This window comes from Chamaea fasciata, unplaced genomic scaffold (assembly GCF_029207755.1).
Source record: "Chamaea fasciata isolate MVZ Bird 193981 ecotype frontalis unplaced genomic scaffold, bChaFas1.0.hap1 SCAF_20, whole genome shotgun sequence".
Classification (NCBI taxonomy): domain Eukaryota; kingdom Metazoa; phylum Chordata; class Aves; order Passeriformes; family Sylviidae; genus Chamaea; species Chamaea fasciata.
This window is the reverse complement of record NW_027094105.1, coordinates 141,024-165,990: the sequence shown is the minus strand read 5'-3', so window position 1 is coordinate 165,990 and position 24,967 is coordinate 141,024. Positions and strand designations below refer to the sequence as shown.

The window sequence follows — 24,967 nt, the reverse complement described above, 5'->3', positions numbered from 1 at the left end:
ACAAACTCTGGGCTCCACAGCCTATTTCTGTTCCATGGTGTGCTCCCTCAGTGCAACAGAAGTCAAAGTTTCCTTGTGGTTCCGTGTTTCAAGACTTGAACTGCTGAGTCCATAACCCACCTTGGTGTTTCTGCATGCTGGGACACTCATGGCTTGAGTGTTGTGGGAAAGCCACCACTGAGCCAGGGATTCTGTCCTTCACAATGGAAAGCCTTGGGCCTTCACTGAGAAACAGACAGGCCCTGGCAGAGCCACAGAGAACTGCAGGACTGTGGACTTAGGAGTCTCACACTTGGGGCTTTGAGCCACAGTTCAGGAAATACTGACCTGTTTGCTCAAAGAAAATATAGCAGATGAATGGGGCACAGTTACCATCTAATCCCTGAAATTTTGAAAGCTGCATTCTCACTACAGACTGGCAGTTTTGCAAGGTCTCTGGTGTTGGCTTGACTGGACCCTTGTGTTTTGCAGGACTTTGATGTAACAGGATTTACAGCATTCCATGCCAAGCTCAGGTACAGCTCTATTTACTCCTCCAAAGAATACACCTTGTTTTCTGTTCCATGCCAGTGTGATGTTGGCAGTAATGACAGATGAATACAGGAAAAGTTTTTGCAATAACACATTTAATTTAATGAATTTTTCCTGCACTTAAGGATTTGCTTCAGCTGTGCTCTCTTAGAGCCCTGGAAGGGAATTCAGCTCCTGATTGCTAGTGCCACACAGTATATTTACAGGATCAATAAAACTGACATGATGGGGCAGCTCCATGAAGCTTTTTGCTTCAAGAGAAGGGGTTAAGATTTTTTTGACATTGGATTTGGGCACAAAGGATTGGGTTTTTTGGTCTCTGGAATACTGCTGGAGAATACTATCCAAAGCTGGAAGCCTCTGTGTCTACTGGAGCCCACGCCTGAGTTTCTGGTCTGTATAATGTTCCCACCTTGGCTGCACTCATTGTGTCAGTAAATGTCAATAACCCGACTGGTGCAGCCCTTAAGCACAGGGGCTGCACCAGTCTGGCCTGGGTCTGCTAACACACTATTTTCCTTGTGTGGCCCTGAAGTTCAACCAGGAGCAGCATCTCCATGATGCTCAAGAGTAGTGCTTTGGGGCTCTTCCCTTCAGCTCAGACAGCACCACACAACAGGGTTTTCTTTTTACCTCCCATGCTTGCTTGCTAACGGATTCAAAACATTATGGATGACGGTGGCACTGGCTTCAGACTTCTACCATGATTTCTTTTATAGCACTGCTCATCTGTCCTGGATGTCCATGTGTTTTATCTCTTTGCCACAGTACCTGAAAGCCTTTCATATCAATCAAACTATGTGTATTCCTTTGGAATAATAACTATCTGTAAGAGGAAAATAAGAGCTCAGTATAGTCCAGTAGAAGGGGATTAAAAAACTCATCCTTCTGGGAAGGTCAGCAGACACCCAGGCCTCCTTTCTCTCCAAAGCACAAACCCCGCCCTGGGATGACTTGCACTGACTTCCTAAAACACTTGCCCCTGAACCTGGCTATATTCATACATTGCTGGGCCGGTGATCACTGGGTGCCTGCTTATGGGTGTGAAGGGTGCTGTTTGAAGGCAAATATTTCCCTAATGTGGCATTAATCCTGAATAATGGCTGGGGTGTAGCATATCTGAATTCAGGAAAGTTGGGGGCTCTGAGTTCAACAGAGGAGGACCACTTCAGTAAGGGTTGATAGGGCAGCAACAAACCCAAAGCTTGACTTTAGCAGGAGCAAGAAGGACAGTGGCTCTTAGCAGGACCCATGGAGGTTTTCATCAGCATGAACAGAGAGGATCCAGGTTGAGCTGAGGATGTAGTGCCACTGGCAGTCTTAGAGCCACTTTTGTAGGGACTGGAGTTTGACTAATTGGGTCTTCCAAGTTGTCCTTCATTTACACATATCTGAAATAGCTGATCAGCGGAGTCACCTGTTCCTGCTCTCCTCAGCATCCCTGGCTGGAGGGAGCAGAAGCTTTGGTCTTTTGTTAAGAACAGGGCAGGGGTGGATGGGACAGATCTCGGCACCTGAATATTGTGAAACACCAGCAATGGCTCTGGAAAGCAGCCCTGCTGTGAACAGGAAGGGCCCAGCAGTGCAGTCACTGACACCAAGCACCGCTGTGACTGTGCTGCACAAACAGTGGAAACCTTTGGGGACTCAGGAAACCTCTTCACTAACTCATAAAATCACTGTAAAGTAAAATCAACTGAGGCAGCCACTTGATTAACAGGAATTAGTATTTTCACAGTTATGCTAGTAATTATTGGTGCTTAGTTAGTCTAGTAGCACCTGTTCATATGCAAAGATCCACTAGAGAAGGTGAGAAGTAACCTTTTTTATCTTCTTTGGTAGTATTACCAAACATGAAATTATATCATGCCCTTTAATAAACTTTTATATCACACATTTTAATATACTTGTAATTGATTTTCAAAAGCTCTGAAGATGTCAGTAATACACAGCCCTTGAGTGACAGCAGTGCACACCAGAATTCCTTTGTGTAAATCTTCATCTCAGCAACTGGAATCTCTTGGACAGGTTAAAACTAAAACACCCCCAACCCACAGCCCTGGCTTAGACTGACAGTCTGTTGTATGTAACTAGTCACTAGCGGAACTCACCATGACCCTGTGTCAGTCATGATCATACCTCTGCTTTTCCACTAGCCCTCTAGTATTTCCTTTTTCTCCAAAAATAATTTAGTTTCAACCTTAAGGTGCCTCATGCAACCATCCTCTTCAGGGCTGTGATGGATCTTGGACCTTCCAGGCAAGCTTTTCTTATTGCTGCCCTTTGAAACAGGTCATTCTGAGCAGGCAAGCATGGAGCCCAGAAAATGTGGTTTTGGCTTCTGTCAGTGATTTGGCCTTTTGTATTTCTTTTGATGCTCAATGAGGTGTTGATGGGACAGTTTGGAAAAAGGAGTCTCCACCATCATGGCAGAGAGAATAGTGTCCCAGCCAGCCTAGAACCAGCACAGCAGGCTGCAGTGTCCTGAGCAGCTGCACCCAGGGGCTGCAGGGATGGAAGAGCTCAGGGCTGGCTGCCTGCTGCAGCTCCTGTGCCCTGCTCCCACACCTGCTCCATGCCTGCAGATTTCACCCAGCTGCTGATGATCCCAGCTTCAAGCTTGCGCACTTCCGTGACAGATGGGGGATCAGCTGGGTTGTGTCCCCTAGGGAAAGCAGAGCAGTGTCAGTTACTGGACAGTAGATTTTTTTCCTCCTGTGCAGGCAGAGTCTGTGATCTTAAGGACAGGGACTGACTGGTTTGTGCTTCACATTTATACCCTGGAAACCAAGTTGCAGCGTCCGATCTCCAGTGCAGTTGAGAAGCAGCCTCAAGCTTGCCCTTGCTGACTACTGCCCCCTCTGCTCCAGACCCAAAGGCAGATGGCTAATGCCAGGAGGCACTGGACTACTTCATGTGACTGATTGCTGCAGGCTGTCTCCCACTTGTGCCAAGCCCTGTGCAAGAACACAATCTCATGACAGCAGGTGAGCTGAGTGCCAAGTTCTGCACAGCTTGGCCTCCCTGGAGGCTGAAAGAGCCTTGTGCTGGAGAAGATCATTCTTCCACACTGGGCTGCAGCAGCCTTAGAACCCATCCTCTTTAGGTACTTGCCCTATGCTAGGCACTGGTGAGGCCACACCTCAAATCCTGAGGTGAATTTTAGGTCCTTCTTGACAAATAATACATTGAAGGGCTGGAGTGTGTCCAGGGAAGGGAACCAACTCGGGGAAAGGTCTGGAGCACCAGGAGTGGCTGAAGGAGCTGGGGGATGGGGGGGGGGGGGGTGCGGGCGGTGGCTCAGCCTGGAGAAAAGGAGGCTCAGGGGGGATCGTCTTGCTCTCTACAACTCCCTGACAGGAGATTGTAGCCAGGTGGGGGGTCAGGCTCTGCTCTGAGGTAACAAGGGACAGGATGAGAGGAAACAGCCTCAAGTTGAACCAGGAGCTCTTTAGACTGGATAACAGGGAAAATCCTTTCAGGGAAGGGGTTGTAAAGTATTGGAACAGACTGCCCAGGAAGTGTTGAATTCACCATCCCTGGAAGCATTCAAAACACTTGTGGATGTGGCACTTGAGGACATGGTTTAGTGGTGAACATGGTTGGACCTAAAGATCTTAGAGGTCTTTTCCAACTTCAACAACTCTCTGATTCTGTGATTCTAAAATATCGCGTAGTTGTTTGGGCTGTGGCTTGCTGAGATCAAATACCCAGGGCATCAGGATTTTGCCAGCTGAAGGAGAATTCGGTACTTACCGGAGATCAAGGTGATGGGCACCTCCTTTAATGGTAAGGGCAATCAGTGAAGGGCTGAGGCTGCGGTTTATCTGGGAGGAGAAGGAGCAAAGACCAATTCTCACCAAGTTACTGGGAAGAACTGGACATGAGTTTTGAGAACTGGAACATGATCTGGGCAAGACTGAGGGAAAGCATGGGAAGACATCCTTGGTATGGCTGGCATTCATAGCTAACTGTCTGAATGAACCAGATCACCTGTCCCAAATGAAGGGAATGTTTTCCGCAAGGTGGGAACTTTCAGATGATTCCAGCACAGGCAGTTGGAAGTTACATCTCCTTTGGGCCCATGCACCTTAATTCCCCCTGGAACTCCAAGCCAGTCTAAGACGCTGAGCTTCTGTATTTAATCAGGAGCTCAGCTAACTCAAAATCCAGTCCTGGCTAATTTTTGTTTTTAAATTTTAGACTGGACACTGACAGATTTAACAAAACTTCAGAGTACTAAGCCAAAGCATGTCCTGATTCGAGTTGCTGCTCATAGCACCCCCCTGGTCTCACCAAGTGTGCTGGGACTGGAGAGAACCAGGAGCAATGGCCAGCAGCACTAAGACCACGTGTGAATACAGAAATACACCAGGTCGTGGTTCAGACCCTGGGTGTGGGGTAAGGAAGGTCCTGCTGTGTCTGCACTAGTGAAGCCACATTTGTTCCATCAGTATTCCTGGCTGATGGACACTACTCAATGTGTTTATCATTAGTGTCCCGAGATTCCTCAGTGGTTCACCATGCAACAGCTGCTCACAGAAACTCAGGATAAAACTGAATCGCCAGTGCTGCTCTGAAAGGGAGGGAGGACGGTATGTCACCTGCAAAGGCTGCTCTGTGCTCAGGGTACAGAAGTGCACATGCTTACCCCACCTCCAGCCCAGGGATCCAAGTCTCCATTTGAAAAAATGATGTTGCTTGCACTTTTCAGATCTGAAATTCAGAGAGTTCATAACTGGGATGTCTCCTTCCTGCCTAGTTATCCAAATATGTTTGGCTACTGCAACAAACACGGCCAAGAACAGAAAACATCAAAGAATTGAGCAAATTATTGGTAGTTTTTATGTTTTCCCCTTCGGTCCCAAAGAGATAGGGAAAGGTCTCTTTGGCTCAAGTCAGCACAAAGCTATGATTTTCTGCCAGGACTCATTAGTGTGCTGTGTCTGTCCTCATGGGGCTCAGCTGGACAGAGGGAAACAGGGACACAGCTACAGGGTAACACAAAGGGACAAGCAATTAGCACAACTCACCTTCTCCCCAGAAGTTTGTCTGCAGCCAGTGTGCTCGCGGCCTCACACGCCATTTGTTCCAACAGTACTGCTCACGCATAGCCTCTGTGAAGGGCATCTCAGGGAACATGTCTGTCACATTGTTACTGTTAAATGTTAAGTTGATCTCAGTGCAAACCTAAGAGAAGCACAAGAGCTGTTATGGGGCAGGGGCATAGCCAGGACAGCAGCTGAAACCTGTTGGGGACTCCAACCCCTTACCTGGTAGTCCCAAGCCTCTGCATCTGAGCCAGTGCCACAGCCTGTGGGGTCAGCACAGGACTGGTACAGCTGGTATATGTCATAACACTGCGTCAAGCCAGAGGAGTTGTAGAACACCCCTGCCAGGTGAGAACACAGCACAAAACCAGTCAATAATTCTGCTGTCTCATCCACCACATCGCACATGAACTTCATGGCCAAAACCAAGCCAAGGGCTGAGTGAGTGTGCAAGGATGGGACAGAACTCACAGAGCCTGGAACTGCACAAGGTTACAATCCAGCTTTATGGCAAAGCTTTTACATGGGGATGACAAATTCCTCCAGATGACACAAACTTGGCTATTGCCCCCAGTTCAATGCAATATTGTCCTGTTTAGACAATTTCCTTTGTAATGAGTTAAACGCCTGGAAAGCAGGCAGGGCTTCAGCTGTGCCAGGTTTAGCACGTCTCTGTGGCATCTTGCTCAGCTTACTCCTCTGATTTCCCAAGAAGAAAACTCCTTCTAAGCCATGCCATTCTGATATTTTCTTCAGCTTCTTTTGAGGCTCTGATTGATAAATCTGGATCAGAAATCTGGCACCCTGAGCCATACAATGTTCAAACAGATGTTGGGACACTAGTTTCATTTATCATGAACCAAGGAAACAGCAATACCACTTGAGACATGATCTGATGGGTAAGTGCTAGTCTGGTCCTCTGCATGTGGAGAAATGGATTCACATTAAGGATACAGAGTATTATTGCCCTGGAAGCAACCAGTGGACAACACTGTCCCCATTCACCTGTTGCCAGTTCAACATTACAACCCGTGGCACTATGCTCTGCCTGGTAGGAGATGGGCTGATGCAGCACATGTAGAAAAACCACAGTGTTTTCTTGTGTGACACAGAGGAGCAAGTACGGAGAAAAGCCAGTCCCCTACCTGAAGTTCTGATGGATCATTCCTCTTGTATGATTAAACTCCACCAAATGAATGCATCTGGGGAGACAGGGAGAGGCATGAGGTCCTCCCCTGCAACTGTGAGGAAGAAATCCACCTTTGGCTTATTCATCTCAAAGAAATAAGACTCCCACTCCTCACAAAAGAAGTAGCATGTGAATACATCCAGTAGATCTGACAGAGTTTGCCAAGACATTAGTGTTTTAACAATGCTTCTAGCTGCCAGCCAAACACCTTTAGCAGTGATTTAGGATTGGTACATTTCTGACTTGGGGCACATACATCATTTGGGGAAAAAAAAATTGCTCCCAGTCATACTAAATTCCATTAAACCTGTAAGAATTCCTTAACTTTTTTTAATGTCATTCAGAACCTGTTTTTCTGAATAATGACCAAGGTAGGACTCATTTTTAATAAGCAACTTGAGAGATTTCATGAGGAACTCTTCAAAAGTTCTTCAAATTCTATCTCTATTAATAATTTCCTTACAAACACTGCTGGCTGACAAAGTAATTGCTTACAGAGATAAATGTATATGTGCGTATACATGACATATTTAAGATTGCCTTGCCCCTGGATTAAGACCACAGGACTTGTCCTCAACAAGGAGACCAGAAAACTTCCTTCAGTGAATGTGCACTGAGCCCGTGACTGCTGCAGCCAGAATATGGGTAAGCTTCTAGAGAAGAACTAAGTATTTTAGAAGTCCACATCTCATGGACAGACAACAGACTATGGGGTTGCAAGTCATGCTGAGAAACATGACTAGAATAAGTTGGGAAAGGTGAGAGAATGAACCTATGGGCCACTGAGAGACATCTCAACAAAATCAACAAGGGGCAAAATGTCCTAGAGGGAGATCAGAGTCATACCAGCTCCCCTGACACAGCAACGTGACAGGTCTACTAATAGGTGCTTCTAGAACATAAAAGATCAAACATAATATTAACTCACCAACAAGAGCAGCCAAGCCTTCAACTGGGTCTTTGTGGGCAGTAATTTGGTCACAGCCAACCTGGGTGAGACACATTACAGGCAAATGGCAGACAGAACAGTTACCAGTTGCTCTGTGGAAGGGTTAAGCTGGAAGATTCATTAAAATTATAATTTAGGTATTTTATGTTTCAGTGGCTTTCCAAAGGCCTAATGCAACAGGTCTTGAAGTTTTTAGCTTCCTCTCCTGATACTGAGTAGCATGTGGCCGGAGTGTTATAAGCCACGTGCTAATATATCAATCGCTGAGGGACCAGCTGTCTGTAGAGAAGTGGCTATAATTAATTAGCGAGATTGCTCCTCGGAGGTGTTCTGTAAATCAGAAGGTTTAATAAGGAAAAATATCAAAATAACAAACATTACAGAAAACAAGTAATAAAGCCATGCACAGGTGTCTGAGAAATCTCTTACACCTTGCTAAGACACCTCAAAAAGCCTCTCATTTCCTTAGTGCTCCTTCCTAAACACTGAATGTTCTAGGAGGGATAACCTGGCTTGCAGCCAATAAGATCACCAAGAGGCTTTGAGTTACACTCTCAGAGCCCAATCCATGCCCCTGTGCTGGTGCTGAGCCAATCTGTCAGCAGGGTGTGGAAATTTCTGGGTTCTTTACCTTAAAGGGGTGAGCCTTAAGCTTTTCCCTATATGGAAAACACTTGCTGGGTGTGGGAAATGCTTTACTACACTCCCCTGTAGCAACAAAATACATAGAAGCAACGAGACATGATAGGAGTCCTTCACCAAGTAAGGGAGCTGTGAAGGGGCCACAGTGATACACAACAGTCCCTCCTACAATCAGAGTATTTTAATGCCCTTTTCAGGGAGTGGGGGTAATGTGCAGAATAATTATTTCCACTTTAGAGGTCATTACACAGACCCTAGAAGGAAACTGGGTGCCCAGTGGAGCCAGAGGTAGCACATCCAGAGTTCCAATGCAGCAGAGCCTGTGTGACTTCTTGCACAGTGCGCTCCAGGTAGGACTAGAACCCTAAATGCCACACAGCCAGAGGCAAATGAAGTCCCATGGGGTTGACAACACACCAGAACACACCAAGAATTGCAACAGCCTCTGGTGATCTGGGATCAAAGCTGGTACCTTTCAAAAGCAGGGAAGTCTGGGAGGGCTGCAACATCCACCACTACTGCCCTGTGACCATCACCAGTGGTGTCTGCCTGACAGTGTCTTAAGCTCCAGTCACTCACTCACACCAATGTCCTCACCTTTACTGGATTGGCAGGGAGGTTACCCATGAAGTTGGTTTTGTATGGATAGTCCATCATGGCCATCATGGTGAAGGCATTTCTAGCAAACCCAAACAGCTGGTAAACATCCTCCCTGTTAGAGATCTTATTGCATGTGGCCATTTTGCTGCTGATCTCATTATAGGCTGCAGAAGAAAGGAAAATAAAAGACACAAACTTCAACAGAGGAAAGGAGCACCAAGCTTCAGCATCTTGTTTCACTCAGGAGTAGGAAGATGCTGTAACATGAGGTTTTTAGTGGAAAGGACACATTACATCTAAAGTTACGCATGTGAATGGAATGTTCAGGCACAGCCTCCCTGAGCAGTGTCACAACCTTGTGTGGCCCACAGCCCATGCTCTGCCCCTCATGGAACCATTAATACCTCCATGGGGAGCCTGGAGCAATCAGCACCTGCCAGGACAGAACTGGTCCCAGCTGAAACAGTGAGCAGGGCAGCTTGGTACAGCCTGTCTTTGCCAGTGCCCTCATGGCTGCTCCTGCTCATGCCTGCAGGCCCCTTTCCTGGCAGGGCTGCTGTGGCCAGCAAGGCTAGCTCCCCAGGCAAGCTCTCATGCAGGAGAGCAGGGTAGAGCATATAGGACACAATGAGATTCAAAACCTGGAAAAATTGGCAGGGAAAAAAACCAAAAAAAATTTTAAAGAGAAAACAAAAAATCCAACCCCAAAAAACCAAACACACACCCCCCCCCCCCCCCCCCCCCAAGAAAAAGAAGAAGAAAAAAAAAAAGCTTCTTGGCAGGAGGGTGCATCTGCAGTAAGAACTGCCAAACAAGAACAGTGCTCACAAAGGACTCCCAAGACATGCCTTCAAATGTCAGTGGGATGCAGAGGTCAGCTGGAGTCAGGAAAATAATCTTTGAAGACATTCCTTCAAGATGTATCCATACACCTTTGCTTTTCTGCTGCTCCCTTCATTTTCATCCTCCACATTTTGGAGTTACAGTTCCTGTCCGCATCCTGCTCTACAGCTGACCTCTAGAGCACAGCTGCTTTTGCTTGGAAACCCATGGCCTGGGACCTGCCTCTGCATACACACTTGAGGGCCTAAGCCTTAAATGTGACCACTTGACCTCAGCTGCAGAGCTGGAAGAGCTTGACTAGTTAACAGTAACATTCTTCCTACTGTGACCCAAAGCTAAAATGGCTGGGCTTCCCTGGCAGCTCCCGGACCAGCAGCAGCTGGAAGGCACACAGATCCTGACACGCAGCATCACAGACCAAGGCCCAAGACAGATCCAGAAGCCACTACATCTGTCCCAACACCATGCACAGCTTCCAGGAGATGCCGCATCAGCCCACAGCATCTGGTCCAGCCTACTTAGGAGCCATTGCAGAGGTCTTCACCAGTCTGTCCTAACTGTCCAAGACTAGAGATGGAAGGGACTTGGATGATTGTTTCAGGACCTAGACTGCCCTCCACATATTTCTCAGATCTGTCCAGTGAGATGAGCCACACAGCTGTCATACCCACCAGAACAGCTCTTAATGGTATGGATATTGAGGACAAGTATCTGGGGAAACATGTGGCTTTACTAGCATAAAATAATATGCAAGTGGTTTTCATCTGCAAGTGGTTTTGCATTTTGGTGCAGAAAAAATGGTTTCATTAACAATGTGCAAAGCTCCACAGAGCTACTTGTGTTTCAGTGCTGGTTAACAATTTAAATGCTAACTGAAACTAATAATAAAAGAAAAAAAATCAATTGTGCAAGCAGAAAGAGGAAGCCATGAGGGCATCTGCACTGATTTATCTGAACAACTAGCTGAGGTAAAGCTGTTTCAACTGTTTTCCCCTGTGGCTGGGAATGCTGGCTCCCCTTGGGAGCCATCTGCAGGGTTCCCTTCTTACCTCCACTCAGGCACAGGTCCTTGATTTGCTGGAAGGCTTTACGGACAGCTGTGACACAGCCCAGGCTGGACTTCTGAAAATCCTGAAGGGACAGAAAAGATATGACAGTTTCCCACAGGAGATACTTGAAGAGGCTGCAATGGAAAGAACTGCTAGCAGGACCAGAAGATGACAGGGGTTATTTGTCTGCTGGTCAGCACCTCATTTGCATTTCCAGGAGCAATGACACCAGTGCATCTGCCTTGTCCTTCAGAGAGTCAGCATGTCTCTGCAGAAGCCAACACTCCGCACAGCTCAGGCCAAGCAGCAGCTGTGTCACCAGGCCTGGCTGGAATGAGATGTCAGACAGAACACTCTGCCCTTCATGAAGCATCAGGATGAACACGAAGCAGCAAGAGAATATGAAGCATACTCAGAGAGGGGGGCAAGCTGCAAGTGTCATAAGGGTTTTGTTGTTTTTAAACACAAAGCAGAGGCTTAAAACTGCACTTTGTCTGTGAGAAGGAGCCATGAGAAAAGTCAGTTATGCACTGGGAGTACAAGAGCAAGATCTGCTTTTCTTCTTTAGCCTGCTGGTGGCCTGCCAAATGACCACATCTTTTTTCTTGAGAAAACCACCACTGCACCTGAAAAAGCACTTTAAGTTAGGTTTTGAAGAGCTGCGGTTGGTTATGGTGGATCAAGTTGTTTCTATGATTGAAAACCCTAGGAACTCAAGCTAGTTCTCCTCTCTCAAGTTGTAAGGCAGATTTAGATCTGCTGGAAACCAGTGTTTTATAACAAGAAAAATTATTAGGGCTCTTCTGAGGTCTCTTTACCCTGCTAGAGCAAGGTAAGTAACCACAAATCACTAGCTAGGCATTTTTCTTATAAAGACCTAGCCTCAACTAAAAACCAGATATGGGACCTTTCTTTTCTTCCTAATTCTACCTTTGTCTGATAATTATGTTTGAAGAAATCGTTGTGAGGTTTTCCTGGACATACCTTTAGGAGTTCCAAATATCCTTCTGGATGTGCTTATGGATCTTCACCTACTGATGGCTCTAAGTGGAGTGTAGAGATAGTTTGGCCTGGCACAGAGGAGTAGGTCTGGTCTAGCTGCTGTGATGGCAGAGCTCTCCTCTAGGCATTCCTCTCCTCTCCTGCTGGGCTGCTGTCAGGCACTGCCTGACATGAGGATCTTTTTAAGCTCACCTGCAGACCCTTACAGATCAGACAAAGTTCAGCTTAGCAGAGGCAGGAAGAATTGCAGCCATTTCATGTGCCTTCATTGGGATTAACAGCTCTCACAGGTGTTCTCAGCAAGAAGAATTCATCTGAATTCAGATTTCAGATGCATAAACTGCAAATCAGTGCAACCTCCACTGAAGATGGGAGTACATTGAAACCACATAATGCTTGCTTGAAAGCTCAGCCCAGACCTTGACTTACTGCTGCAGAGAAAATAGACTTTTAAATTAATTGGAAAGTTTTTCCATGTGGAAAGGTTAAAGCCCTAGGTTTGAGGGTGTGTAATGACTCACTGCATACTTACAGCTGAAGCAAGACAGGGATACTGAGAGGAAGTTAGCTTCAACCAGGGAAGAATTCCCACTGCAGAGCCTGTTAGCTGACTAAACTGAAAGGAGTAGAATGAATGTGTCTTTACAGACAGACTGTGAATCTGCTTGTAGACAGGACCAGGGACTTATAGACAGAGAAGCAACAGAAGAAACTATCAGTTCTAGAAAATGTTACTAACTGACATGGATCATTGCTCAGCCAAGGCCATGTTAAATTCCTGAACTTAGAGAAAAAGAACAAAGGCTTAATAGAATTGTAAACAGTGTTTTGGTATATTAAATTAAAAAAAAAAAAAAAGAAAAAAAAAGAAAAAAAAAAGAAAAAAAAAAAGGGTGCAGAGCAGAGGGGGACATAGAGTAGGTGATTTGGGAAGTGTGTACCTTCCAAGTACCTCAGTCAAGGTGAAAGGAAGAGGGTGATGCATCCAGGAAATTAGGATAAAAAGAGGGCTGTGTACCCCAACCATTTGAAAGATCCCATGGGAAATGCCCCATGGCCTCTCCCTTTGTTCAAATAAAATTACAGAGCTCCTCTGTCTCCTTTTTGAACCTAAACCTCTGGCACTGTGAATTTTTCCCACACAAAATGATATTACATTTTTTATTTTAAAATGTGTAACTCTAAGACAAGATGTCTATTATTCTTTTATGCACTTAAGAGTTTCTAATGTGTTTATTTTCACATAATAGTCTCTTCTTTATACTTACTGGTAAAGCTATCTGTTGCACAAGTCTCTGCACAGAAACAAGTTGTTCATGTATATAATTAAGAACAAAGAAACCAGAAGTTACGTACACAGGTGTGGTCTTTGAAGTGGAGAATAACAGCAAAGTAACACAAGAATGACAAGAATATGTAAACAAAGACAAATCACCTCCAGACTAGAGGGATTGAGAGAAGAATGCTAAGGTGGCTAAAAGTAACCTAAGACTAAGCAGCAAGGTAAAAATCACCCCTGAGACATCTCACATGCTAATGTCAGACCACCCTGGTATAGGGACCCAGTCACTGACTGGAGCATGTGCAGAAAAGCACTGGTTAAGTTGACCACTGAACAACTTCTTTGTTGTTACTTATATAAAAGCCTGCAAACTCCCCAAAGAGAGGTGTGAGCTTAATGCATTATAGACTAGCACTAATTCCGGGCAGAAAAGCATGAAAGGTCTCATGTGCTCATTGGCACTGCACCAGGCACAGACATCAGCCCCAACTCAGGGACAACGAAGGAAGTTCATACAAAGATATCTGTGTCACCCAGATTTTGAAATTCATGCCAAAAAAGAGGCAGAACAGATATCATCACAAGATTTCAGTACAACCAGGTAGTACATTTCTTTCCTTTTAAGATAAATGTAAGTCAGTTCTAACATTAACTTTTCATGGCCTTAAACTGCAAAAGCCACATTTAAATTTTAGTTTAAGTGATCTCGGGACACCTTGCACATTTTTAGTTATGAAATTAAGATTTCCAAGTTCTTCACTGAAATCCAATCACCTTGGACTAAGGAGATGCTGTGAATCATTGGTACCAATACAGCATTTTGGGAGAGGATTTGAAAAATAAATTATCTAAAAGGGGTTCAGCCAGGCACAAGGGAAAAATTTCAGGCTGTAATACGGTCAAGCCACTAGAAATGGGAAAGTCAGTTCTTAGTGGTACTAAAGGTACTGGCCCGGAGTTGTGCTGTTCAGAGCAGCACCTCTGAACGCTGAGCTGCCCCAGCTGAGGCAGTGCTCAGCCATCCTGCAGCTACTGCTTTTCCTTGCAGGTTGCCATTTAATTGTACTCCCTGCTTAGCAGTGATACTGTGAAGACAGATAACTATTTAAACACCTGGAAAAGAAAAAAGAAACAGCATTCCTAAAGGAAGAAAATACTGCTCCTGAAAAGAGATGTTACTTACTGCTGTGACATCTCTGAAGAACTGGGTGGGGTCTCCAAGCCCAGCCACAGACAGCAGAGGAGCACTGGCAGCTAATGCTCCAGCCACAACATTTGGGTATTTCATCCTCAGGTAAGCGCTCAGCATTCCTCCATAGCTACCAAGGAGAGACAAGAGTTATTTCCTTTAACACACCTCTTATACTATAATAACTCAGAAGTTCAGGCCAACATTTACAGGCTCACCTAACCCAACATAACAAGAAGCTCACAAATATCTCTGATGCCTGATGTTGTCACGCATGCTTTGTGATATGCATGATGCTCATGGATATCTGTGATGATCTGTGCCCCATCCTAGTATTGATCCAGCTATGGCAAATGAGCAACACACAGTGCTCTTACTGGCCTTTCTTCAAATGCTCACACCAGCTCTGGTGGGAACACAGCTGCGCAGTTTGCTTCTGAAGACAAATGTAAATCCTGCCTCAATATTTAACTTTGTACCTTCCTGAACATGTCCCGACAGTTTCAAAGCAGAGCAAAGCAGGGTTTGAGTGAAGTGCTCACTGTTCAAAGAGAGAATACACACTGTACATTTTGCATACAGAATGACAACAACTAGTTAGAACTAGTCACAACTTAGCCAGGCTTTTGGCAAAAGGTGTTCCTGAACGTGGCAGAACAGGTAGCCCTCTCAGCTCCTGGAAAGTGGAAACTATCCTCCCTGGGCACCCCAAATAACAGCTGCATAGCCGATCAGCAGATACAGGGAATGGGAAAAGTTAACAAATGCCACAAGAAAAGTCAAAGCTACCTTGGTAGCTTCAGTGCCAGGGCCACAACTTACATATGGAACAAAGGCTGCTAGACAGACCAGGGATGACAGAAGTCATTGATTTCCTGATGGTTGCGGAGTTCCTCTGAGGCCACTGGGGGGGCAGGGGGCAAATGAGATCCCCCAAAATACAAGTTAAACCTGGTCTAACTCCAAACTTAAAAGCACTCAATCTCCCTCCCCCACCACCTCAAGTGGTTCAGTAAATACTGTTCCCGAAACACCCACATGTAAAGCAACTTGCCTTTCTCCAGCCCTGGTCATGGAGACAAGCATTACCTGAAACCTGCTGCAAGTAATTTCAGGTAACTTTAGCACATTATAAGCACCAGAAGTGGTCTGTTTTTTTCTCCCAGGGAAATGTTCTGCTTCTCCAGCATTGCCATATTCCAGTGTTCTTCATTTGGGTTTAGTGTCTTCAGGGCTGCTGCAGACTGAGCCCTCAATTACACACAAAAAGCTGCAGCCTAACATGCAGCCAGCTAGGAGGTTTTGCTGAATCTCTCCTATCTTCCTATCCCAGGACAGCTTCTGGGCCTTCATACTCTAGCTACTGTCCTGATAGTCACAGTATAAACCCCTGTGAGATCAACAGTTCAGTCACCACACTGCAACCAAATGAAGGCTTAATGATAACTCTCATGTCAAATGCTTTTTAGCTCACAGCAATTGAATTTGAAGCCCTGTACTTCTGGAAGACTTTTGGAGGGGAGCACCCCTCTACTACAAGAGAGGGGATCCATCAAGAAACTGGGACATCACATCCACACGGCTGCAGCATAGTGAGCACTCTGAGAAAAGACTGCTGCAAGGAACCAAAGAGCAGCAGAGCAGAATTATGAAAAGGCATACAATGAAAACGGCTGGATGCTGTTAAGGAGGCTGTGTTTAATAAAAAAAAGCTGTGTGGCCCCTTGAAAGAATATTTTATCATTTAATAGTTTCCTGTGTTTCGAATGTAAAATGTTCTGATCCTGCAGAAGGAATTTCTTGTCTTCACAGAATCATGGAATATGCTGAGCTGAAAGAAACCCATCATGATCATTGAGTCCAACTCCTGGCCCTGTAGGACACTCCAAGAATCCCACCTTGGGCCCAGGAATGTTGTCCAAACACTTCTTGAACTCAAACAGGCTTGGTGTATGACCACTCCCCTGGGGAGCCTGTTGCAGTGCTCAAGCAATCATTGGGTGAAAAACATTTTCTTGATATCCAATCTAAACCTCACCTGACACAGATCCATGCTGTTTCCTTGAGTCCTGTCACTGGTCATGAGTGAAGAGATGGGTGCTACCCCTGCACAGGATATTGAAGACGGCAGTGAGGTTTTCTGTCAGTCTTTTCCAGGCTGAACAAACCAAGTTATCTTAGTCTGTTGCAGCGGGAGCACTCACATTAGCCACTCCTCATAAGGCCTCCCCTTCAGACCTTTCCCCATGAACATGGCCCTCCTTTGGACACTTAAATAGCTTAATGTCTTATTTACATTGTGGTGCACAAAACAAGGTGAGGCCACCCCAGTGCACAGAACAGTGGGATAATTGCCACCCTAACCTAGCCAGCAATGCCTGATGCCCCCTAGGATGCAGTTGGCCCTTCTGGCTGTCAGGGCACTATTGACTCAAATGTAACATGCCATTGGACCCCCAGTTCCCTTCCAACAGCTGCTCTCCAGCCTCTCATTCCCCATCCCATACACACAGCAAGTGTTGCCCCATCCTAGGTGAAGAACCCAGCACTTGCCGTTGGGAAACTTCATAGGGTTGGTGATTGCCCATCTCTCTGATTTATTGAGGCCCCTCTGCCGAGCCTCCCTGTCTTCAAGGGAGTCAACGTCTCTTCCCAGTTTTGTGTTGCTGGCAAACTGACTTAGCACTCCTTCAAGTCCTGCATCCAGGTCATTAACAAAGATGTAGAAGAGCAGAGGGCTGAGGCTGGAGCCCTGCAGAATCCCACCAGTGATTGGACACCAGCCTCGTGTTACCCCAGACACTGTAACTCTTTGTGCCAACCAGTGAGCCAGCTGCTCACCCATCATATGCTGGACATTTTGCCCAGAAAAGTCTTTGGGAGAGATAGCACCAAAAGGTTTTCTGAAGACCAAAATAATGACATTTACCGATTCTCCTAGATCAACCATGTGGGTTACCCCATCATAGAAGGAAATCAGGTTCAACATGCAGGACTTTACTCTCCTGAAGCTGGCAGTGACCAGTGACTGCATTGCACTGCAGGCGGTTTTTCAATACCTCCCAGAATAGTATTTGCCATGATCTTCTCAGATTTTACCAGCACTAAAGTGAAACTGACAGGCCTGTAGTTTGTAGGGTCCTCCTTCATGCCCTTCCTGAAAACTGGAACAGCTTCCAGTCAGCTGGGATATCTCTGGACTCCCAAGACTGCTCAAAAATCATCAAGACAGGTTTTGCTATGACATCAGCAGCTCTTTGAGGATACTTAGATGAATCCCAACATGTCCCATAGATTTGTAGGGATCCAGATGTAGGAGTTCCTGCACACGTTCAGGGACAACAGGGAGTTGATTATTCTTGCATTCATGGTCCTCCAGCTCAAGGCACTGAGACCCCTTTGGTCTGTCAACTGTGCTGAAGACAGAGGCAAAGAATGCAATACACACCTCTCCCTTGTTTCTGTCCCTGTTTGTGAGGTAGTGTCATGGGTTTTGTAAAGAGCATATTATTCTATTCCATCTGGGTGGAGCAGAATTGCTTATCTTTGCCCAAATGGGTCAGTGTCACTTATCAGATGGTGGAGTGCTACTTATCTCTCTTCATTGTTTCACTACTTCCATGGGAATGTCTTCTGCTAATGGACCATTAAGAGCTCATCAATGACATGACACATTACACTGCACTATTGTAAGCTGCTCCACACAGGGAGGAGGAACCAAACCATCTTAACCTAGATAAAAAGGAGCCACAGTCCCACTAGGTATCCATCTAAACCAAGACAGGTGACCATCCTCATCCTGGAACAGGCCAATGTTATTTCTACATTGCCTTTTGCAATTAATGCATTAAAAAAACTTTCATAATCCTTTCAGAGTTTTGGCAGCTTCAACTCCAAATAAGCTTTAATCATATCAATATTCTCCCTTTAGTGGGGAGCAATATCTCTGTATTCTTCTCACGTCACCTGACTTTGCTTCCACTGGGCATACAACCTCCTTTTTCACCTTATTTCCAAGAGAAGATCCCTGTTCAGCCAAGTTGGCTTTCTGCCTTGCCTGCCTGACTTTCAACATTTAGGAATTGCTACTCCTGCACCCTTAACAGGTAATATTTAAAAAGTAACCAACACTGATAGACCCTATCACCTACAAAAACGTTTTCCCAGTGGACCTTACTCAATAATTCCCTGAGCAGCCTGAAGTCTGCTGAAGTCTCTTCTCATGGCCAGTACTGAGGTTTTGCTGGCACTTTTCCTCCTGTCAACAGAGATTTTAAACTCAATGGCTTCATGGCTGCAGTTGCCAAAACAGCTGCCAATCCCCCTGTTTGGGAGATCCAAAGTAGACTCCCACAGTGACATCTGCTTTATTTATTTGTCCCTTGATTCTTACCCAGAGGCTTTCAACTGTGCCATTGCCAACTGTGAGCTCCAGATACTCTATCCCTTCTACTACATACAATGCTATCTTGTCTCTTCTGCCCCATCCCTCCTGAAGTGCCTGTAAACATCCAACAGGGCACTCCAGTCACAGAACCTATCCCACCAGACTTCATTTTTGCTAATGATGCCAAATCGCTGGGCTTGGGCCAAACTTTTGAGCTCCTCTTGTTTGTTCCTCATGCTGCATGGATTAGTGTAGAAACATTTCAGGTGAGGTTCATTGTAGACAACACCTCGTGAAGCAGATTGAGGGACCCCACTGATCCTTGTTTCCTCTAATTTTGGCACGCCATCCCATTGCTCATCACTGGCACGCCTGGTATTTTCCCCTTACCATTTCCAAGCTTGTTGTTGTTTGTTTTTTTTTTTTTTTTTTTTTTTTTTCTCTTCCCAGTTCTGCATGATTCAGACACTGAAGAAGCTTAGAAATGCCCAGTCAGGGGTGCTTCTCCAAAGCAACCATAAATGGAGACTAATTTCTGATAGGAAAGCAGAGTGGGACCTGATGATGAGCTCATGGGAGCTGAGGCACATCTGCTCTCAAAAGGATATCTTGAAGCTCTGCATTGAGTACTTCCTTGAGAGCAAAAGAGATCTACAGCAGCATAACTTTGGCTGGGAAACAATGCAGAGAAGAGAAGGAACCCACACAACCCTTACCTGCCTCCGAAAGCGATGACAGGGCAGCCTACTGCACCAAACTGCTTCTTAAGGTCAGTAATGAGCACTGCATAGTCAGCAAGGGCTTGTTCCACAGTGAGCAGAGCAGTCTTCTTCAGCTGTGTTGACTCAAGTCCAAAGGGAAGAGACTTCCCATAGTATCTCTGAAACACAAGACATACACTCTGGCGATGCTGATCTGGGTCTTCTCTGCTTTCACCATAGAGCTGGGCTAAGTGTGCACTAATACAAAGAGATAACAGAGCATGAGGTGTCCTCTAACTTGTCCATAACTGAGGAAGTGCCTTGTCTCCTGCACCTGACACACTGACACCCTCAGAACAGATCATGGAGTGGATGGCCAGTACATGACAGCTGCTTCAGTGGGTGCCAAGTGGGTTCTCAGCATGTGTATCTCTCCTGAAGTCCCCAACTACAAAACAGAAGAGGATAATCTCTTCATGCCTAAGACGATAGATAGTAGATTTAATAGGCTAGTGTGGGAAAGGTTGGCTTGGGATTTTGCAGGGTAGAGAGATTAAATATCATCCAAAAAAAGTATCTCCCTACTCCAACATGGAGTTTATGGCTGTAGAAACTACTTACAAAAGCAAATCATTTGTGGCACAGGCTGTACTGAAACACCAGTCTGTATCCTGGAGTGCTGGAAGGTATAGTAGAAAATTATTCAAAAGCCAGGATTGTGTAAAGAAGATCTGCTGTCATGGGGAGAAAGCTTATAGCAGGTCTGACTCAGCTCCATGGCAAGAAATGGTATCACTATTCCAGACCTGCAGAAAGCAGAATTTGGTAACACTGAACAGAACAGGACTCTAAAGGATACATAATGACTAAAATACTCACATGTTCAGCAAAAATGACAAGTGCTTGCTGTTCCTCTGCTAATTCAAATATGAAGTCAGAGTTCTGAGCGAAAGTCCAGATGTCACCTTCATTGCCAGTATAGAAAAAGATGGGTCCAAATCCCTTCTTCCAGAACTTTGCTGAGTCAATTGAAAGAAAGAAATTAAAAATACTAAAACCCACTAAAAACACATAAGACCCCCCCAAAACACAACAAAAATATGTGCATGAAATGAGTCAATTTTTGGTGACTTTGGGCAGGAGCTTAACAAGGAAGAAGTCTGTGAACAAGCTGATTCCTGAGTCCTGACCTGGGACACAAAGGTGTTAGAAAGGCCAGGCTCCAGAAATCTCTTATTTGGGTGGGGGTAAATAAGAGCTTCCTTGTCATGGCCTGAAAATTTCACTTCTGCCTGAAAAATACCTAAAATCTCAAGTTCTGCAAGTCTTTTGCAGACAGCTTCCCCCCAAAAGAGTTATTTCCCATTTATATACCCTTTTTAGCCCGACTCCTTCCAAAACAGCTCAATTTTCGCACAAAAGTGACATTAGGGAATTGCCTGCATCTTTCTGATGTTCCTGCTGTGATGTATAAGGTTGTAAATTACACATCATAGGACGGTTTGAGCTGGGCAGGACCTTCAAAGACATCCAGTTCAAGCCCCCTGCCATGGGCAGAGACACCTCCAACTAGACCAGGTTGTTCCAAGCCCTGTGAACTGTGGCCTTGAACACTTCCAGGGATGGGGCAGCCACAGTTTCTGTGGGCAACCTGTGCCAGGGCCTCCCCACCCTACCCTCACAGGAAAGAATTTCTTCCTTATGTCCAATGCAAATTCACCATCTGTCAACTTCAAACCATTGCCCCTGTCCTATCACTACTGGATTTGGTAAAAAGCCACTCCCTGTCTTTTTCACAAACCTTCTTTAAGTAATGAAAGACCACAGTAGGGTATACCCAGAGCCTTCTCTTCTCCAGGCTGAACAAACCCACTCTCCAAGCTTGTCTCCAGAGCAAAGAAGCTCCGTGAGCCCCTGTCATGAGATAAGGGAAAGCTTCCGACAGGCCCTGCCTTAACCTCAAATTTTGGCAACACTTCAAATTTAAGGAATCATTCTGGCTCACAGTTCTAATGACAGCAAATCAGATCTACTTATAAAAATGAATTATTTATTAAACAGACAAGAGATAACAGACAAAAGATTATAATCAGAATTACTCACTATACAGTATAAAACTAAAGAACTACTAGTTGGTAACAGTAAACCATAAAACAGTGCACTATATCAAGGTATTTATATTAAAACTGGCAAAAGAAATAGTATTGATTACGAGTCACAAGTAATTTACCACCAAAATGGTGACAACATACACAGACTCCTTCACTCAGCCCCTGGGGAGAAACTGTGAAGCAGGTATCCCTGCTCATGGGAGAAACTCCACACATTTCCAGAAAAATATATACACTCTAGCAGATTTTTGCTTTGTAATGCAGAATCTATAGCAGATTTCTGCTTTGTGAAAGTTTGGGGTGGCTTTTATAGTTCTAAAGTGAATGGCTATCAGTCAGTCAAAATCCAGCTTATATTGTCAGTTCTCACTTCAACAGTAAGGCATCTATTGGCAGTTGGGAAATACCAGACCATTGTTAACCCCATGGCCCAAGAACACCCACAACAACACAGCTTGTTCTGTTTGAGTTATCGGACTGGCTAACAAACAGATTTGGGAGCTCTTGGGAGAGGGTGAGATGCTCTGCTATACCAGCTCTCAGATCATCTCTGGGGCTTCCTCTAGACTCATTTCAGCAGCCCCACACCCATCTTGTGCTGTGGTCCCTGGGCCTGGAGCAGTTCTACCCATGGGGCCTCACCTGAGCAGAGCAGAGGGACAGAATCCCCCCACACACCTGCTGCCCACACTGTGGGGTGGCGCCCAGGATATGCTGATATGCATTCGTGCATACGTGTGTGTATATGATGACGATACATGAAGATGGTGTGCTTCATCCTCAAATCACATTATAACTGAAGGCAAATTGAGTCTGGCAGGACAAGCTGAGCCGTGATGCCAACACTGGCTTATCTAACAAACAGTTGCTCTAATGTTTGCTGACTTTTTGATTTTACCTTAGGCATAAATTGCTCGGGAATTAAGAGGGATAATAAATAGTTTTCTTCAATGACAAACCTCAGACTGCCAGTTAAGTGTTGATATTAGCATACCATCCAAAGAGACTCCGCATGGCAGTTGTCCCATGGATGTTGCTGTCACATGACACTGTTTCCATGAACAGAGAGCCCCAAATTTACTTCCTGGCCTTCTCAGCACAGAACTGCCAAAGCCAGATTTGGCTTGAAATGGGATTTGAAACCTCTCATTAGTGAAGCTGCTCCTCTTCATTAACAAAGAGGCCAACAGACTCCCTGTGCTGCATTTGCTTTGGGTATTGGGTAGGTAACTGGAGTGCTCAGTGTTCTCTTTCCTCTGACTCTTCTCCTGATATGCTTCATGGCTCCTGGAGTAAACAAACATCACAGGAACCAAAACGAAAACAGATTGAAGGTATCTATTTTTAGATTGAAATCCTGGGGAGTTGCCAGATAAACTCAAGAGTATCAGACACCCTGTTGTGAAATTACTCTTCATTTTCTTGCTGATAATCTGAAAAGTCTCATACTGCACCGAAAAACAGTAGAGGGAAATGGAATTACAGGAATTTTGACTAAAAAACTCTCTATAAACCAGCAGAACTACAATGTTAATATTTTGCTCCTCACAAATATTATTCAGCTCTGCCCAGGACTCACAGATAAAACATAACACTTAAAAAGAACACATGTTCTTTTTAAGTGAAAAGTTTAATGAAATAAAAGTTGCACAGTGCTTTAAACCATGCAATCCACACATTGTGTTCAAAAGGGCCATTTAAGTAGTGAAATTGCAGCCTTGGTATGCTCTCAAAATTCACTGGTGTGACCTTATCTTTGGCTTGAACTGATCCATGAATTCTTGCCTGGTGAAACACACGACTTGGCTGAACAACAGATGATGTGAAGGCAAGCTGCAGCATCTGAAGACCCCAATGCAGCTGGGAGGCACCAGCAGGTGGGCACCAAGTTGGGCAGTACTCACTGTTAGTGGTCACTATTAGGTAATAGTCTGCTGCTGTTACCACATCCAACTTTCCTCTCTCACTGCAAACTGATCCCCAGTTCCTCTGTATAGGAAGGGTTGAAAAACATGTGACAAAAAATTGCTGTCTTTTTAGTCACATGCTATTTAGAAATGCCTGTTCTCTTTTACTGCCAGTGACACAAAAGGAAGACACAGCTGGCTCCTTGCTGGCAGTGCTCATTGTTTGGCATGGATTAAGCTATTTATGGTTGCACAATTTTAAATAATGCAAATCACTGACCCAAGAGTGGACCTTCACTCCTAAAAATGATCGTCACACAGTGAAACATTTCAGTCACTATTTGTTTTTCCTCATGCATTCAGAGCACTGAATTATATGCACTTGCAAGAGATGCTGGCATCAACTGAAGACACACACACACACAGAGCCAGCTCCAGTGCTAGCCTAACACAGCTCCTGCTTCTAGCCTACTCTTGCTCCAGAGAGGCCAGTCCCCACAATCCCGTCTGCACCACACAGCCAGAACAGAAGACAGAGTCAATTCCAGATTGGTTACGCTGGAAAGGACCTTAAAGACGATCCAGTTTAAGCCCCCTGCCATTGGCAGAGACACCTCCAATGAGACTAGGTTGCTCCAAGCCCCGTGCAATGTGGCCTTGAACACTTCCAGGGATGGGGCAGCCACAGTTTCTGTGGGCAACCTGTGCCAGGGCCTCCCCATCCTCACAGGGAAGAATTTCTTCCTAATAAGCAATCTAAGCCTACTCTCTTTCAATTTAAAGCCAGGCTTCCTTGTCCTGTAAGTACATGCCTTTGTAAAAAGTGGATGAAAAGGAGAGGAGGATAATGCTGGGGAATGCTTGGCTCGTATAGGGTTGCCCTTTGCTAATACTGATTCTTGGCTGCCCAGTGCTCTAGCTCCTGCTCTGCGCCTCGGAACAGAGGCAGTTAAAGCTTAAGCAAAAAGGAATCCACCCCGAAGCCACAGCACACACAGGACCTACCTGACACCAGGTACCGCTGCGCGAAGGTCTCGTTGCCGCAGCTCTCGAAGTTGAAGTGGTCCCTCACCTGCGGGAAGAGTCGCTCCTCCAGGCCGGGCCGCACGACCCGGGCAGCTGGAGGGGGCGTCATCAGTACAGGGGAAACCGATAACAGGCGTTGTCACCCGGTACGGCACAACCCAGCCTGGGAATGGGGGCCCGGGGGAACTCGGAGCTCCGTCCCGATGCTCCCCAGGCTGGCTGAGGGCTCCGGCCCCGCGAGGCTAGCTCGGGATCCTGCCGGGGGCCTGGAAAAGCTAGTTGAGTGTTCCGACAATGGGAGGATTTGGGCTCTGGCCAAGGAAGAAGGTGAGGCAGAGGGGTCAGACCCGAGGAGCAGGGGGGACAGGCAGAAGGACCCGGTCCGAAGCACCCACCGGGAGCGGCGCGGGCGGACGGCAGCGGCGAGAGCAGCAGCAACAGCGGCGGGAGCAGCAACACCGACCCCATAGCAGCCGCTGCGCTCGAGCGTGGGCACCAATCACGTGAC

General features: G+C 45.8%; 1 protein-coding gene across 1 annotated transcript; it reads right to left on the bottom strand.

The window, feature by feature from the left end:
• Positions 1–300: 300 nt before the first annotated feature.
• DPP7 (dipeptidyl peptidase 7) lies at positions 301–24,956 on the bottom strand. The gene is made up of 13 exons (XM_066201137.1): positions 24,855–24,956; positions 24,439–24,552; positions 20,295–20,434; positions 19,431–19,594; positions 14,322–14,457; positions 10,855–10,936; positions 8,960–9,126; positions 7,700–7,760; positions 5,805–5,923; positions 5,565–5,721; positions 5,183–5,247; positions 4,288–4,358; positions 301–3,196 (listed from the first exon to the last, which is right to left on the bottom strand). Exons 1-13 carry the CDS (start codon positions 24,925–24,927, stop codon positions 3,055–3,057), a joined length of 1,491 nt encoding a protein of 496 aa, XP_066057234.1. The 5' UTR covers positions 24,928–24,956; the 3' UTR covers positions 301–3,054.
• Positions 24,957–24,967: the final 11 nt, after the last annotated feature.

What these genes read in the sequence shown, in the direction of transcription:
- DPP7 (XM_066201137.1), bottom strand. Translation starts at nt 24,927, where the DNA reads ATGGGGTCGGTGTTGCTGCTCCCGCCGCTGTTGCTGCTGCTCTCGCCG. An exon ending in GTCATCGCTTTCGGAGGCAG is followed by an intron (nt 14,458 to 19,430) that starts GTAAGGGTTGTG and finishes TCTCCTTGGTAG; the next exon opens with CTATGGAGGAATGCTGAGCG. An exon ending in TCTTCAGAGATGTCACAGCA is followed by an intron (nt 10,937 to 14,321) that starts GTAAGTAACATC and finishes CTGTCCCTTCAG; the next exon opens with GATTTTCAGAAGTCCAGCCT.